At 38.7% G+C, this 17,474-nt stretch overlaps 1 protein-coding gene across 6 annotated transcripts in view; it reads left to right on the top strand.

Annotated features, from left to right (window-relative positions):
* KLHL7 (kelch like family member 7) overlaps window positions 1-17,474 on the top strand; it is a 69,296-nt gene that overhangs the window by 11,128 nt on the left and 40,694 nt on the right. For 3 of the 6 annotated variants that reach the window (XM_045864580.3, XM_045864579.3, XM_064575171.1), the window contains exons 2-6: window positions 5,307-5,437; window positions 9,932-10,034; window positions 10,943-11,036; window positions 11,311-11,435; window positions 17,061-17,236. In XM_045864580.3, the coding sequence (XP_045720536.1) occupies window positions 9,956-10,034; window positions 10,943-11,036; window positions 11,311-11,435; window positions 17,061-17,236 (474 nt within the window). In that variant the 5' untranslated portion in view covers window positions 5,307-5,437; window positions 9,932-9,955. The remainder of the gene's footprint in view (window positions 1-5,306; window positions 5,438-9,931; window positions 10,035-10,942; window positions 11,037-11,310; window positions 11,436-17,060; window positions 17,237-17,474) is intronic. The other 3 variants (XM_045864578.3, XM_045864577.3, XM_064575172.1) reach the window with 1 other exon arrangement.

Below are 17,474 nucleotides of genomic sequence, written 5' to 3'. Positions count from 1 at the left end.
AAAGTTTCATAGTTAAAACTTATATAAATATAAGAGCAAGGATGAAAATAAAAATAGAAGCCACATTCATTGCTTATGATTTATTTGTTAATGTTTTTATTATTCGTGATTTCTTCCTTCACTGCCTATTCCTATTCTTGGTCTTTAGCCAACTCCTCAAGATTCTTTATCTGATGGGGTGACCTAATCCTTTATTCCTAGGTGCCTTGAACCTTTGGTCTTGCCTGTATAGGGTCACTTTAGTCTTTTATTAACATTTATTACTAGATTTAGCAGTACCAGCAAAGGGCCTGGGATTTGATTTTATGGTATTTATAAGCTGATTAGTTAGCCTATTGCTGTTTAATGGATGCTGGCAGAAGACATGAGACTCCTAGGTTAGAGACAACAGACTTGATTACTCACAGCACAGCATCATGGGCATCCACATGTATGTGTCAGTTCCCCTCGCCCCACAAGTACTGAGGGTGACCCATTGGGGCCCAGATGGGTGTTATACACACAGTGGGTTTGTGTTGTAGCTACAGAATGAACACTGAGCTTAAGGAATCTGCCATATTATAGCAAACAGTAAGCAAGCCTATTCCCTATTCTTATGGGGAAGACTATCACATCCCTTATGATTCCTTGCTGCCAACATAACCCTGAGAAATGGTGCCCCAGGTAAAAAGTGTCAGGGCCTTGCCTTCTTGGCATGTCCAGGAAGATATGTAGGAATTTAAGAGAACCATAGAGGACTCCTCTTTCCCAACGACAAGAAGGTACCCAAGGGGATCCCCTGAGCTCCAGCTGTCTTCTGTCCCATAGAGAACAGAAATCTTTTTTTTTTTTTCCTTCATGGCCAGGTTCAGGCACCTAACCAAATGTAATAACTTTTGTTCTTTTTACCCAGTGCCAGGAGGATGCCAAAATTCCCAGGTTGTAGTCTTAACTGATAATTCTGTAAAAACATTTCTCTGTCACTTGGTTGAAGCATTCTTCTTTTGGGTCCTCATATCTTTAAACTGGCAGAATCCACCTCCAGAAAGACTAATTGCTGAGATCAGAAGCAAAATATTTGTGAGTGAATCATTAAGCTTAACAGTGAGGGGAGCTTCTTCCATCCCTTGGTTGCCAGGCTAAGTCTGACTATATAGAAACCATTTTGTCTCTGTAAATTTTTTTAAATGTTTATTTTTTTATTTTTTTAAAGATTCTATTTATTGATTTGACAGAGAGAAAGAGAGCACAAACCGGGAGAGGCAGAGGGAGAGGGAGAAGCAGGCTCCCCACTGAGCAAGGAGCCCGATGTGGAACACTATCCCAGGACCTGGAGGTCATGACCTGAGCCAAACCATCTGCCCCTTGTCTCTGTATATTATGTGAAATCACATCATTTGAAAATGGATTCTGCTGGTGGCGCCTGGGTGGCTCAATCGTTAAGTGTCTGCCTTCGGCTCAGGTCATGATCCCAGGGTCGTGGGATCGAGCCCTGCATCGGGCTCCCTGCTCCGCAGGAAGCCTGCTTCTCCCTCTCCCACTTCCCCTGCTTGTGTTCCCTCTCTCGCTGTGTCTCTGTCAAATAAGTAAACAAAATCTTTAAAAAAAAAAAAAATGGATTCTGCTGCTTAAAAAGTTTGAAAACCCCTGTTATAAGGCTTTTCCCTGAAAGGAGGAGAATGAGTACACACACACACACACACACATTTATATATGTGTGTGAGTTTGTCTCTGTATGTGGTGTGGGGAACAGAGGGTGCTGGGGCTGGGAAAATATGTCTGACCTTCACCTCACCCAAAGGAAAGGAAATGACGTATATTGAGCTCATCTCTCTCTCCTACAAGTTTTGCCCAATGAGAGAGAGGTTGTAATCTAATGAAGCTAGAAGTTAAGACTCTGCTGTTTTATTAATGGTGTGATTATTCTTTTGAGATTCACATCTACTTAAGATCTCCATCAGCTAAGGAGAATAGGTAAGGTATGTCTTATGGTGGACTCTATAAGCTGGATTTGGGCCCCGCCGTCTCTTATTCCCCACTACAGGACATATGAATATGCAAATTCCAAAATTTAGATTATTGGGGTATATGGGTGTGAGTAGATGGGGATTACCAGGTACTCACACATTTATCAATAGTGTGTTTTTTTAATATATATAATTTTTAAAAGATTTTCTTTATTTGAGAGAGAGAGTACATACACATGAGTCCAGGGAAGGGGCTGAGGGAGAAGCAGGCTCCCTGCTGAGCAGGGAGCCCAGTGCTGAGCCCCAGGGATCATGACCTGAGCTGAAGGCAGATGCTTAACCAACGGAGCCACTCAGGCGCCCCAGTAGTGTGTTTTATTATGTCTCGCTTGGCTATTAATCTTTATGTAAACTCCCTGATGAGAATCTCAGAGGGCTGAATAGTAGACCAGGAACCAAAGCCCTATCCCAACTCCCAACAGACACTAACTGGACCGAGTAAGTAAGAATTTATTTCCAAGTTTGTTTGTTTTTTTTAAGGTTTTCTGTTTGGTTTTTGTTGGTGGTGTTTTACCTGCACAGGGAGCATTTTGTTCTATCTTAAAGGCATCCTCTACAATAACTGTTCTGTGTATCCTCTGTAGACCCACTTAGAAAGGTTATTTAATTTTTTTACTCCAGAAAGCTTTTAAATGGGTAATCTATTAACTCCATACTGGAAATTCACTTCTATTTCCCATCTCAAATTTTTCTCGACCAAAATTTCATTCTTAGCTCTCCAGATTATCTGCAGTGAACAACCAAATGACAGCTTAAAACACTCCATCTAATTCCGTACTAGCAATGTAAAATCTGCTAAATTTGACTCTTATGAACCCCTTCATTGTTAAATTCCCACATCTGTGATCTTCCTGTGAGTTAAAATTAAAGGCCGTTCCAAATATGTGCTCTCCCTGGTTTCTTACACTGCTCAGTCTCAGCCAGAAAGCATTTGCTTAAGTGTTTGGGTAGATTCTGGGAAGCTTTCTTCAGCAGCTGCAGCCTGGGCTATCTTCCATTGGAATATATTTAGTTAGTTTAGCAACTCCAAAGGTGAATTTCTCCAATTTCAAGGTAGTTGGTGCCACGTGTTTTCAGAGTGTTGAAGGGCCCTAGCACCTTAGCACAGCATCATCTCCGCCCCCAGAAACCTGGAAAGATACAAGCAAATCTCCCATCTCTACAATAAATAGTGCAGATGTTGACACCTCACGATAAAGTCCTAACCCACTGTATTGTTCCCAGACTAAAACACAGAAACTTCAGTTTCTAGGGAACAGAGAATCTTCAAAGAAAACATAAGGATGTTGGGGCGCCTGGGTGGCTCAGTTGGTTAAGCGACTGCCTTCGGCTCAGGTCATGATCCTGGAGTCCCGGGATCGAGTCCCGCATCGGGCTCCCTGCTTGGCGGGGAGTCTGCTTCTCCCTCTGACCCTCCCCCCTCTCATGTGCTCTCTCTCTCATTCTCTCTGTCTCAAATAAATAAATAAAAATAAAAGAAAACATAAGGATGTCTGGGCTTTTTGCTTGCACAGGTTGCCAGTCTGTGTTGGCTGTCTGTAATTTGCAGACTCTAAACTCAGGTGAGAGGAATCACTTATCAAGAGGCTAATAGGACACTTTACCGAATAGGGAAGGAATTTCATCTATGTGTAATAATGCTTCACTGACCGGATACCTTGCTCTTGGAAAAATTTGCCAGGGGGATTTACCCAGCTGCCAGGTCTTCTAGAGTCTCCCTTTTTTCCCTGTTGTCTGTCCTGCACATTTAAATCTTAATTTTTATTTCTCTTTTGAACCTTATGTTGTTGGCAGTTGAGTTCTGTGTAGTGACGAAGTATTTTGAGAGAAGAATGATCCACATTTGTAGCAGGCAGTCGTGCAGAGCAGTTTGTGGCCTTGCGTTCTCTACAGTTCTGATCCAACTAGTTGTTCTGTACCCCATGTCCCCATTATGATCCTATCCTGCTGTGAAATTCCTTGTTTCTACTACTAATCCTATCTCTTGGAGGGGTCTTTTTTCCTTTCCATTTATCTCAGCTGGAGAATGACCTTTGATTCCTCTAAAGCCTGTTGGTCGCATAGGGACCAACATGGCCTTGACAGTGTGCTCCTCAAAACCTTGCCATTCCTCATTATTTGAGTCTTCCAGGCTTTGGAAACTCAGTGGTAGCAGACATACTCCTTTTTGTTACCTGTATGTGTCAAAATAGGCTATGACTCTGTTGTCTGTTTGTTCCTTTCAGGCATCCCCAGCGGAGTTGTTAACCTGTCAAGTTGAATCCTTTTCTTCCTACATAGTATAGAGCTAACACTGTTTAGATAAGAATACCTTCCTTCCTTTTCCTTTCCTTTTGATTTTGGGCCCAAATGTTTGTTTTGCTGCTTCTTCCGTTAGTGCCTTTCTTATAGACACCATCACAGTGGAAATGAAGAGGTCCATGTGTTCAGGATTGGTTCAGCTGCTGCCAATCTTCACCACCCTCAGTAAAGTAATTACAGCTATGGACAGGTTCAGCATCTAACTTAGGCTTGGATTATGTCTGGGTTATTTGGCTTCCCTTTAATGTGACCTAGTACTCTCCCTTAGAGTCTTTTTTCCACAGACTTCCCAGATATGTTCTACTATAGTATGTAGCATTCCTGTCTTTCCACCCATATCACATTGCAAATTACATAATGGATGAACTATTTTATTGCTGATCTTCCTTTTCCAAAACTTTACAAATCTGAATTTAATGTAATCACCTGTTACAACTGTCTCAGTCTTTAAGTATAGTCCTCTAATTACGTGTTTGATTTCTTTAGCTTTAAGAGAGCTCTTAACAAAAATTTCTTCGATCCAGGCTTTTTCTGAGAACTGTTTTAGACTACTGCTGAATTTTACTTTTCTTCTTCCGTATATCTCTTTGGCTTATATCACCTTACTTGAATAAATAACAGCAAAAATAACTTTTTTTTCCCCCTAGCCTCATCTTTTAAAGAGCAGTTATATCAAACTGTATTTCCTCTGCCTTTTAAAGCTGTTTGACCTAACTTGTCATGTTTCCCTTAAGGAAGAAATCTGCTTTTCCTCTATTAATCTGGGTGTCTAACTTTGTTTTTCTTTTACTTTCCCACTTGCCTTATTGTGATTATGTGTCTTTAAATCCAGTGCTATTTTTCTTGCTTTTCTGAGCAAATAAGATTCCTAAGGCCTTCTTAATTTTTCTCTTAGCTTTTGAGTTTATTATGGCTTTGTTGAGGCTTTTCTAGTATCTCAATCCAAGAAGATGATTTACCCCCATATAATAAGGGCTTCATTTCCCTTTATCTTTTCAGTGATTTAAATCCACCACCCAACTATAGTTGAATCTACAGTCTACTCAGGGATTTATACCCAGGGCCAACTTGAAATCACGCTGGGCGGGACTGATTGCAGAACCTTGTTGACAAGCTACATAAATCCGAAGGTTAGTCATTCCTCAGTCCTCTTCTTGGGATACGATGAAGGATAGAATTTGGGAATAGAATTAGCTGATTGCATGCCTTAGTAATGCCAGCACATATTGTTAAAAGTTAGAGCCTCGCACAGTGCTGTGGAGCTTACGTGGAGCCTACTGCCTTTTGCAGTCCTACCTGGCAAACACGTAAAGAGAGCAGAAGGTCATTCTACCAACACTTGCCTGAAATTCTTGCCTGTTTTGAAGTGAAATCTTTCCTAACCAAAGGACTGTTCCTGCAGAAGTCCCTAATAATTATAGGCACTAAAGCATCGCCTAAGTTTCTGTCTGCAGTGCATTGAATGTCTCTGCATACGGATTTCAGCAGCTCTCTTCCACTCTTGGTTCCCAACATTTGAAATGAGTTATGTTCCATTTTGGGACAGACTTATAGAAGAAAGTGAACCAGAAGGCCTGGCAATGTGTGGTCCGTGACCTCTACTTTATTCGTGCTCATCCTATAGAACCTCTTCCACAAGTGACAGGGGAGAAAAGGACTGAACCTTCCTTCCCAGTACTTAACTTGCCCCAGAGAAGAAACACTATGGTATGAGAGAGAAATCTAATGTTTCCCCTCAGTGGGTAACAGTTATACTAATACTATTTTTTCAGTTATCCATTCTCTCATCACATTTTTAAAATTAATAGACTTTGCTTTTTAGAGTAGTTTTAGGTTTACCAAAAAATTGAACAGAAAGTACAGAGTTTCCATTTTCCCTCTCCCCCTCCCAGTTTCCCCTACTATTAACATCTTGCTAACACAAGTATGATACATTTGTTAAAATTGATGAGCCAATATTGTTACATTGTTATTAACCATAGTTTACATTAGGGTTTATTCTCTGTGTTGTACATTCTGTGGATGTTGACAGATGTATACTATACATGTATCCTGTTACAGTATCATAGGAAATAGTTTCACTGCCCTAAACATTGCGGGTACTCCAGCTTCTTACCACATTTTTGAAATAGTATCTTTATCTATATTAAATTGCTATTTAATGTAGATCCCTCACATTTCTTAAGTTTATTTCTCAACATTTAATTATTTTGTTGCTGCTATGCGAGGTTGTTGGATTTTTATTTTTTCCTCATTTGTGTTTCTTTGTGGCTTACTGCTCACATATAGGTTAGCTAATTGCTTTTTCATATTCATCTTACTTTTTATTTAGTTCTGTAAGTATTAAGTTTATTTATTTTCTTACTGATTTTGTTACCTAAAAACCCAAGTCAGCTGCTCATTGCTCAAAAAGCCAGTACTTAAGAGACGAATTTTGATTGGAAAGGAATATGAGCTTTATTCAGGAGGCGGGCCACCTGGGAAGAAGGCAGACTTTTGTTTAAAAACCAACTCTAAGGTTTTTGCCTGGCCCAAAGATTTTTAAAGGAACTTTAGGGCAGTTAATCAGTGAAGGGGAGCACAGTGGTCTATAACACTTCTTGATTGCATGCAGACTCAATGGTACCAGCTACAGACATTATAGCTGTGCTTGAAAGTTGTGTATTGGTGCCCCGGGCTGGGGGGGGAGGTTGTGCGAGAGAGTTTGGTTCCTATACAAAGAAAGGTTTAGTTAATCAGGAGGGCTAAAGATGCTTGCTAAACTTAGAGACTGGTAAGTTGGCCAAAGGGGCCGAGGCAGAGGCAATTTTCAATTTGGCTAAAATTTTCAGATTTCAGATTATTCAATAATTGAATAATAGTAGTGACAGCGTTATGTGTCTCTTCTCAAACTTAAATGAGAATGCTTCTTTTGTGTCACTATTAAATGTGATGTTTGCTTTTGAGTCAAAACACCTTCAGCATACAGATACATCATTTTCTTTATGAAAGAGTATAAAAGGAAATGAATTTTTAATTTTGCCATCTATTGAAGTTTTTCTCTTTTAACCTGTGAATATGCTGATTATATTAAAGAATTATTGTTCTGGAAGCCTCCTTGCATTCCTAGAACAATATTTGAGTAATAACCCTGCTGAATTCACTTTGCAAATATTTGACAGATCTGTAAGTAAGTCCCTAAAAGAAGAAAAAAGTGCAAAAGTGCAAAGAAAATGTGACTAAAATACCACCTGGTAGTTAAAAAAGAAGACAGCAAGGAAGCATAATAAATTGTGTAAAAGAAGATGGCCTATGGAGGAGGAAACATAAGTTATCAGTAATAAATATGAAGGATCTAAATCCTACTAAAAGTAATTTTAGATGGTGAGATTTTCAGATTAAGTCACACAAATCTATGCAATATCTAAGAGACTAAAAATTCAAAAACTGAAAATAATATAAAGATATAACAAATATGGGGGGATATAAACAGAAGTTGCCAGGGTTTTTTTTTTCTTGTTTTATCCAGTAAACCTGTATTGTTCAGAAGGTAGTTTTGTTTAAGTTTCTCTTCAATTCACATAGGACTTGTTACCTTTCATATTCTCCAGTGTAACCCAGATCTCTGTCTCTTCCCATTTTCTATCTGCAGATACACTCTTCCTGAGCAGAGCCTCTCTCTTTAAGTCAGTCCCATCTCCTGTTGAAACCTGTTAAGTTAGTGTAGTACAGTCACATGTACCATTTGGATACAAAAGGTTCCTCCCATTCCGTCCATAACATTAATATCCAGCTGGAGATTATTCTTAGAGAAGACTAAATTGCTGTGCAGAGATCTGTCTGATTTCTTTAACTTCCTAAAGTGCCTATAAATTCATGGCATTAAAAATCCCTATTGCTGAGTGTATATTTTGGAAAGGTTTTTCGCTGCATTTCAGTGTAGTTGTACATCTTCTGGAACTTTCTGTCAGCAGCCATAGAACCCCTCCCTTATCTGACTTGCTTGTTCTTCTGTCCGAATTCTTTTTCTTCCTTCCTTCTTTCCGCCTTTTTCTTTCTTTCTCTGGAGCAACTAGATCAGCTTGTTTTGGTGGTAACCAAATAGTTGACCTGGTTTTGCTACCTGGTATTTTTGGTATGGTATGTGGCAAAATCCATAAGAACTATGCCTACTCTGTACCTCCCCCACCAAATTAAAGGAAATAAAAATTTAAAAATTCAAGACACTATTGGGATAACAATGGCTTTAACTATAAGTAATCTGCATGTAATTCTAAGCAGTAGTCCATAGGCCTTACCAAAAAAATCTTCACATGGCTGTTAAAATGAAATTTTGTTCATCTTTTAGCCCACTATAAAATAAAAATAAAGCCCATTTCCTTTCTTGTACTGAGCAGTACCATCTCACTTGGATTTTTATTTGTGGAGTAATAAAGTAGAATATAGTGACTTACCTATCCAAAATTGTATTAGTAGTTTTATTTTTTTAAGGATTTTATTTATTTATTTGAGAGAGGGAGTGAGAGCACAAGCAGGAGGGAGGCGGAGAGGGAGAAGCAGACTCCCTGCTGAGCAGAGAGCCCAACAGGGGACTCAATCCCAGGACCCTGAGATCATGACCTGAGCCAAAGGCAGATGCTTAACTGACTGAGACACCCAGGTGCCCTGTATTAATAGTTTTAGTAAATACTTAAAATTTACAAAATGCCATATCGTCTGAGCTACTAAGCCAATATTTAGATTTGTGATAGATTTTTTTTACTCTGAAAGTATTATTTGCCTCATATTCCCAGTGCTAAAAGAGTGCCTAACATACCACAAGCTGCAGATTTTCTGAGACTAACCTGTACATTATATCTTTAACTTCATTAAGAAATTGAAATTTTGTTTGACAAAAAAGGTATTCTTTCTTCTTGAAATTCATCTTTAAGCGTTCCAGTAAACCTTAAATTTTTTCATTAATATTTCATTTCGTCAGCATTGTAAGTATTTAACTCTGCCTTCTTTTAGGAACCTAGGGTGACACCACTTTGGCCTTGGTCAGAAATCACAATTTAAAAGTGGTTGCTATCCAGCTCCTATCAGACATACATTTGAGAGAAGTGTTATAAGGAAAGAGTGCTGAATAGTCATTTGGTTTGTCCACTCTATTCTGAATTGTTTTTGTTTCAAGTTAGATCTGTGTAAGCTACTTTCTTGGGAAATACAGTGTGTACTTTGGAACTTATTAAGAATAGATAATTTTTTAAAAACCCAGATTGCTATGTTTGAAAAACCATCAAGGACATTGCTCTTATTTCATTTAATGTTCCCATAAAATCTCACCATGAGAAATACCTTGAATTTGTGTCAGAAAAAAAATTGGTTTCCCTAAAGGATAAGTAGACTTCTGATTATAAAGATCTTTTCTTTTTTCCCCCTGTTTTTACTGCTGGGAAGCTCAGTACCACATTTTGATACAGCAAATCATGATAGCAACTCTGTAAGTCCTTTCTAAATGTGTCTGATGAACAGATTCTGTGCTGGACAAAGACTGGATTTGAATAGAAAATAGAGATAAAGCATTTGTCAAGGACCGGTTTTGTATGTTTGCTGAGCCGGACCAGTGAGCCCCTTTTAATTTCATTTATTTCTCTCTTGACTAGAAAACATTGTGTGATGTGATCCTTATGGTCCAGGAAAGAAAGATACCTGCTCATCGAGTTGTCCTTGCAGCAGCCAGTCATTTTTTTAACTTAATGTTCACAAGTAAGTATCTTAAAGTAAAACATAATATTTTTTCCGTGAGAATGAGGTAGAGTCTAAATGAAAATATCTTCCTAGTTTTTAAAGCACTTAAGAAATTAAGGCCATAAAACAATGAAGAGATTGAAAAGTGGTTATGATGAGGATTGAGCAAAAGAAAAATGTCCTTTCATTAGCCGTACAGGCCCAAGACTTTTATGGATGAAGATACAGTTTCTACTTGAATGCCCAGTTTTCTTCTTAACCTTAGATGGAAAGGCAAAGAAGAAAATAAATGTTAGGATAATTTATCTAGCAAGTTAAACTAAATAAAAGTGAAATATGAAATATAGCATATCATACTAGAAAAAACTCAGATTTAGAGTTGAGAACTGCGTCCAAGTCCTGGTTCCTTTGCTTAGTACTGTTTTATGAGCTTGATCAGGTTATGTAATACATCTGCCTCAAGCTTTCTCTTTGGTGCTCTGGCTACCTATGAGGTTTTTGGTAAAGAATGAGCTTTGCTAGCTATAACTTACTGTATATATAATTGTCATTATTCTTGTAGATGTTTGCCAGCTACATCAGATGTAGTTTTGCTCATAGCAATTTAGAAGAGTGCTACCAAATTATTTTAGGACTTGGGGAAATACTGAATCTATTTTTATGTATATGTTTACTTGGCCTTTTTTTTTTTTAAAGAAATATACTAATTAACTAATTTCTTAGCTTATTTTAATTTAAGACACATCTCAAGTATGGAGAATTACTTTGCATTTATTATAGGAATATTGGGCTTTCTGGGTATTTTTTTCCAGAGAGATCTCTGTCCTATTATTCTTTTCCATATTTAACATGGCCTGGAATGATCTGGTCCTCAGTTAAACTGGTAATAGTACTCATGCCATTTATATTTCTGCTCTTCATTTTAGCTAACATGCTCGAATCAAAGTCCTTTGAAGTTGAACTCAAAGATGCTGAACCTGACATTATCGAACAACTTGTGGAATTTGCTTATACTGCTAGGTAAGTTAAGGAGGATCATTTCTGTTGTAGAGAAGAAAGGTTGGGATCTACCATGGCAGAATATTGTGGTGACAAATTGATGTCCTCCGAATTCTTCAACATGAAAAACTACAAGGATGGGGAAGTTTGAGGAACCTACACCATACTGATGCAAGGACTGAAAAGTTTTAATTTTCTGTCTAATTTCAGGGGCTAGTAGGATACATTTTACAATAGCATTATTGAAATAATAAAACATTGTAGGAAATTAATATTCACTTTAACTTCTTTGCAGAATTTCTGTGAATAGCAACAACGTTCAGTCTTTGTTAGATGCAGCAAACCAGTACCAGATTGAACCTGTGAAGAAAATGTGTGTTGATTTTTTGAAAGAACAAGTTGATGCTTCAAATTGTCTTGGTAAGAAATCAGATTCGTAACTTAAAATAAAAACAAAAACAAACTTTAATGTGTATTTTAATTTTAAAAAGTATGGTTATAAGTATCCTCATTTAATTTTAAAGACATTGTCCACTAGAAAATACACTTAAAATGCATTTTAAGAGACACTTAGGGAGGTGCCTATTAACCTGCGCAGCAAGAAGCCCATTAAATACTGTATTAACATTTTATAAAATATAAAATAACTTTAATAATGAGTTTTAATGAATCTGGAATGGAGAGTAAGGATTGCATCTGGTGGTGGTGTGATATATGATATCATAAGTATGAATGTTCACCATTGAAGCACTTAAGATTGCTGAAGTCTGTCTTGAATGAGAAAACAGGTTGTATATATTGCCTGAGGTCTTATAGTTAGTATATGGAGGTGCTGAGGTTGGAATTAAAATAATCTTGTTCTTAACTACTACACCCTGTTGCCTCTCCACATTGTCAGATATGCTAGCTATTGTATACTAGAAGACTTAAAAATCCTAGACTATAAATTAAGATACTAATTAAGGGACTGCTGAAGGGGCACCTGGGTGGCTCAGTCAGTTAAGCATCCAACTTCATTTCAGCTCAGGTCATGATCTCGGGGTCTTGAGATCGAGCCCCATGTTGGGCTCCACACTCAGCACAGAGTCTGCTTGTCCCTCTCCCTCTGTTCCTCTCCCCACTCGTGCAATTCTTTCTCTCAAGTAAATAAATAAATACATTCTTTAAAAAGACCAGACCATATACATAAAAAGATTTTAATCTCACCTGTGCAACAGAGACATTCTGGAATGAGTCTGTTTCTCTGAGCCATAGTTTGGGGCTCCATTCATCAATAAGATTAATGTTCCTGAGATTTTACTTATTTCTCCTTACATAAATATTCTCACAAAATTTATTGTAAAAAGGGAATTCAGAGAAGTTTTTGGAAGATGATGACTTAAGTATTTTTCCCTAACTCCCTACTGCTCTAAATTTCCAACCAGGTGATTCAACTAAAAACCAGCCAGAGTAGGGAGTGGATATGGTGGTACAAAGCATACTGTGGAACCTGGAGCAAGTTTGTGCTAACCACATCTTAGGCTTTGGGCTTCTGAGGAGACCATTTAGGAGTTTTACTTCTGGATGCCTTCTGTCATCATTGTTTTCAAAGCTGAGAGGAAGGACAGCATAGCAGCCTAGAAGGGAGCCTGATTCTCTGGCTAATCCTGGGGCAAATATAGTGGCCCACCCAGTTGAGCCAGTATACTGTCAGTATCCAAAGGAACTCCTTCAGCCTGTTTCTATTTAGCCCTGAGTATGGCTCTCCCTGTGAGCTGATCAGAGAACTCTGTCTTTGTTTTTACCACTTGTCAATTCTCTGCTGCCCAGAAGACCCCAACAAGCTGATTTCCATGAATACTAAAGGAACTCATGGCACCTAATGGAATTGGGCAAAGATTGTACTAGATTAAAGTAGTCCCCCCAGTAGTTTGGAGGACAGAATATCAAGCTAAACAGCCAAAATGAATGTTTCCTGTAGACAAATTTAATGTAAGAAGTGGAGAACTTAAAATAGAAAGGATGCATATGAAGGGGTGGCGGGAAGCTGTGATTTTCCATGAAATGCAATTGAATTGAAAAATAGAATGGATATTCCTAAAAATCAAACTAAAGAAGATCAGAGAAAACTGTCTTATGATAACAAAACAGAAATGCAAAGAAATGGAAATCATTAGTGAAAACATAAAAGACATGGAAGGAAGATAAAGGGACACTGATATGAGGTAGGAAGTCCAGAAGGAACAAATAGAGGAAAAGCAGTATCAAAGAAGTAATAAAAGAAAAACTTATTTGAGCTTAAAAAGACTTTACCTTTCACACTAAACTAAGTACCAGACCTGATGAAGTAAGATATTCCTCTCCTAGGGGCACCCAGGTGGCTCAGTCGTTAAGCATCTGCCTTTGGCTCAGGTCATGATCCCAGGGTTCTGGGATAGAGCCCCGCATCAGGCTCCCTGCTCCGTGAGAGGCCTGCTTCTCCCACTCCCCCTGCTTGTGTTCCCTATTTCGCTGTGTGTCTCTCTCTGTCAAATAAATAAATAAAATCTTTAAAAAAAAGAAAGATATGGGCGCCTGGGTGGCTCAGTTGGTTAAGCGACTGCCTTCGGCTCAGGTCATGATCCTGGAGTCCCTGGATCGAGTCCCGCATCGGGCTCCCTGCTCAGCGGGGAGTCTCCTTCTCCCTCTGACCCTCCCCACTCTCATGCTCTCTCTATCTCATTCTCTCTCTCAAATAAATAAATAAAATCTTAAAAAAAAAAAAAAGATATTCCTCTCCTCGATGTATCCTAGTGATATTTTTTGCCTCCAAAATCAAGAGAGAACTTCTGTTTGGGGTGTTAAAAATGCTCTGGCACTAGATAGTGGTGACGGTGGTACAACATGGTGAATAAACTAAATGTCACTAATGGTAAGTTTTATGTTGCATGTGTTTTACCATATTTAAAAAAAATCAATATAAAAAGAATTTATAAGCTTTTAGAGAGAAAGAGTATGGTAGGTTAGCCAGAAATTGGCCACAAATTCTTTCCGTCCCTATATGCATAAGCCTTTATATATGTGACTTTGTAGCTTTCCATCAAGAGGTAGAGAGTCTTTTCCCTGTGTAGTCTAGACTTGGCCATGTAGTATGCTTTAGCCCGTGGGACATTGGCAAATGTGACATGAGCAAAGGCTTAAAAAATGATTGTGCATTGGGGCTTGCCCTTCTTTGCTGCTGGGGACTCTTCTGCCATCATGAAAAGATTAGAGACCATTTGGGGCACAGATGAGCTGTACTAGCTGATGTCTGTACCAACCAGCTTACTTGTTACTAGATAAGTAAATGAGGCCAATCTAGACCATCCAGTCCCCAGCTGAGCAACCAGCTAACTACAGAGATTAGCTAAACCAGCCCAGTTCAAAAGAACCACCCACTTGACTCACAGAATTCCAAGAAATAATACATTTTTGTTAGGTTGAGCCACTAAGTTCTGGGGTTGTTTATCCTGCATCAGTAGATAACTGGGGCACCTGGGTAGCTCAGTCAGTTAAGCATCTACCTTCGGCTCAGGTCATGATCTCAGGGTCTTGGGATCAAGCCCTACGTCGGGCTCCCTGCTCAGCTGGAAGTCTGCTTCTCCCTCTTTCTGTCCCTCTGTGATCTCTCTTGCTCTCACTCTCTCTCTCAAATAAATAAAATCTTAAAAAAAATAACTATTATAAAAGTTTACTTAGAAAAGAAAGAGAATCAGAGTGATAATTTATCTGCAACAGGAAGTTAGAAGGTAGTAAGTAGCATAAGATATGCAAATGGTGGAGGGAGGGAAAAAAAAGAATTACATTTTAAAACATCATTCACTGGAGACATTGCAAAGACACAATGTATAATCCACCTAGGGGCGCCTGGGTGGCTCAGTCGTTAAGCGTCTGCCTTTGGCTCAGGTCATGATCCCAGGGTCCTGGGATCGAGCCCCGCATCGGGCTCCCTGCTCCACGGGAAGCCTGCTTCTCCCTCTCCCCCTCCCCCTGCTTGTGTTCCCTCTCTCGCTGTGTCTCTCTCTGTCAAATAAATAAATAAAATCTTTAAAAAAAAAAAAATCCACCTATAGCCTTCTGAGAAAAGTATTAGGGGAAGTACTACAGCAAAGTAAGAGGTAAAGATCTCAAGATAGGGATGTGCTGGTCAACTTCCTTTGTTACAAGCAAAATAAACTGACTTGCTGGCTTAAACAGAAAAGGAATTTATTGAATGCTTTTGAGCTACTCATAGAACTACCTACAGGGGCGCCTGGCCAGCTCAGTTGGGGGAGCCTGTGAGTCTTGATCTCAGGGTTGTGAATTCAAGCCCCACATGTGACGGGGAGTTTACTTAAAATAAAAAATTAAACACACCAAAGAATTGCCTAGAAATCTCAAAAATAAAGCTTAGGAAAAGTGTAAGGATTTGAACAACACAAAGTTGTTTAGATATCACAGAATCTTTTACCCAATAATCAGAGAACACCAATAGTTTTCGGGCACCCTTGGAGTGTTTACAAATACAAATTCTGTTTACAAAAACAAAATCTGGAGCACCTAAAAGAGACACAGGCTACATCTGCTGATTACAGCGCAATAAAGCTGTGAACTAACCTCCATAGGAGAGCTATTTTCTCCCGCTCCATTCTGAACACTTAGATACTTAACTGAAGAATTATTTAAATAGGCATTTATAAAGAGGTATTAAAAATGAACTCAGGCTGTATAGAAATATATGACAGTAAAGCACAGAATAAATCAAAACCTTTGGAATGTGACTGAAGTATTTCTTTAAAGAAAATTTGTAGTCTTAAATATTTCCAAATAAATGCATTTATTTTTATCTTGACTGAGTGTTGTACTCAAGGAGGTAGGGAAAAAAATTTTTGACACCTAATGAAAGTAGAAGAAAATACCTTTTAAAGTAAAATTAATAAAATAGAAAAATAACACTAATAGACTATAGATTGGCCAGAGAAAGAAAAGCTATTTCAAAGAATGGTATAAAATAGTTAACAAGTCTAAACAAGAAGGAAAGATGAGGGGCACCTGGGTGGCTCCGGTTGAGCATCCAGCTCTTGGTTTCGCCTCAGGTCATGGTCTCAGGGTCCTGGGGTCAAGCCCCCCTCCCCCACCCCCATTAGGCAAATTGAATCCATCGATGAATGTATTTTTAAAAATAATGCTTTACTGGGCTCCTGGGTGGCTCAGTTGGTTAAGCGACTGCCTTCAGCTCAGGTCATGATCCTGGAGTCCCGGGATCGAGTCCCGCATCGGGCTCCCTGCTCAGCAGGGAGTCTGCTTCTCCCTCTGACCCTCCCCCCTCTCATGTACTCGCTCTCATTCTCTCTCTCTCAAATAAATAAATAAAAATTTTTTTTTAAGATTTTATTTATTTATTTGACAGAGAGAGACACAGCGAGAGAGGGAACACAAGCAGGGGGAGCAGGAGAGGGAGAAGCAGGCTTCCCGCCAAGCAGGGAACCCGATGTAGGGCTCCATCCCAGGACCCTGGGATCACGACCTGAGTCGAAGGCAGACACCTAACGACTGAGCCACCCAGACGCCTCAATAAATAAAATCTTTAAAAAAAAAAAATGCTTTACCAAAAAAAAATAATAATAATAATACTTTGCCACCCTGGTGTGAGGTGTTGGTAATGGAGGAAGTTGTTCATGTGTGGAACAAGAGTATGTGGGAACTCTACTTCCTATTAAATTTTGCTTTGAACCTAAAACAGCTGTAGAACTTAAAATCGTATCAGGATTTTTTACAGTAGAATGTTGTAAACTTATTTTAAAATTTATTTGCAAGAGAAAGTGTTTAACACTAGCCAAGAAAAATGTGAAAAAGCATTGAAGGGGCTTTTCCTACAAAGTATCAAAATCGGCCAAACTTAAGTCAGTATGCTAATTGGCATAAGAATAAACAAATCAGTAGAACAGAAAAGGATCCGAATTTATGAAATTCATTCAGCCTCATATTTCTGAAGTCATACTTGTCTTCAGTGTATGTTTGGGGTTTTTTGAAGTTATTTTCTATTCATTTATTTTCTTCTGTATTTAGGTATAAGTGTGCTAGCAGAGTGTCTGGATTGTCCTGAATTGAAAGCAACTGCAGATGACTTCATTCATCAGCACTTTACTGAAGTTTACAAAACTGATGAATTTCTGCAACTTGATGTCAAGCGAGTTACACATCTCCTCAACCAGGACACACTGACTGTGAGAGCAGAGGATCAGGTGACTAAATTGTCTTCTCACGTTTTATCCTTTTTTATTTCTTATGTTTCATGTTTGGATACATGACAAGGAAAAGAATCCTATTAGGAGAGAATCTGTTCTTTACATCAAACAGAGTATTCCAAAATCTGTTTCATAGGAAAAGTAAATCTTGGGTGCCTATAAGGGCTTTCTATTTGAGAGGCCATTTGGTAGAAATAAAGCTATTGGATACCATGGTAGGAAGAACAATGCTTCC

Source organism: Mirounga angustirostris, unplaced genomic scaffold (assembly GCF_029215605.1).
Source record: "Mirounga angustirostris isolate CCGP_5_RB_7025 unplaced genomic scaffold, mMirAng1.0.hap1 SCAF_12, whole genome shotgun sequence".
NCBI classification, from domain to species: domain Eukaryota; kingdom Metazoa; phylum Chordata; class Mammalia; order Carnivora; family Phocidae; genus Mirounga; species Mirounga angustirostris.
This window is presented reverse-complemented; position numbering and strand designations above follow the sequence as displayed.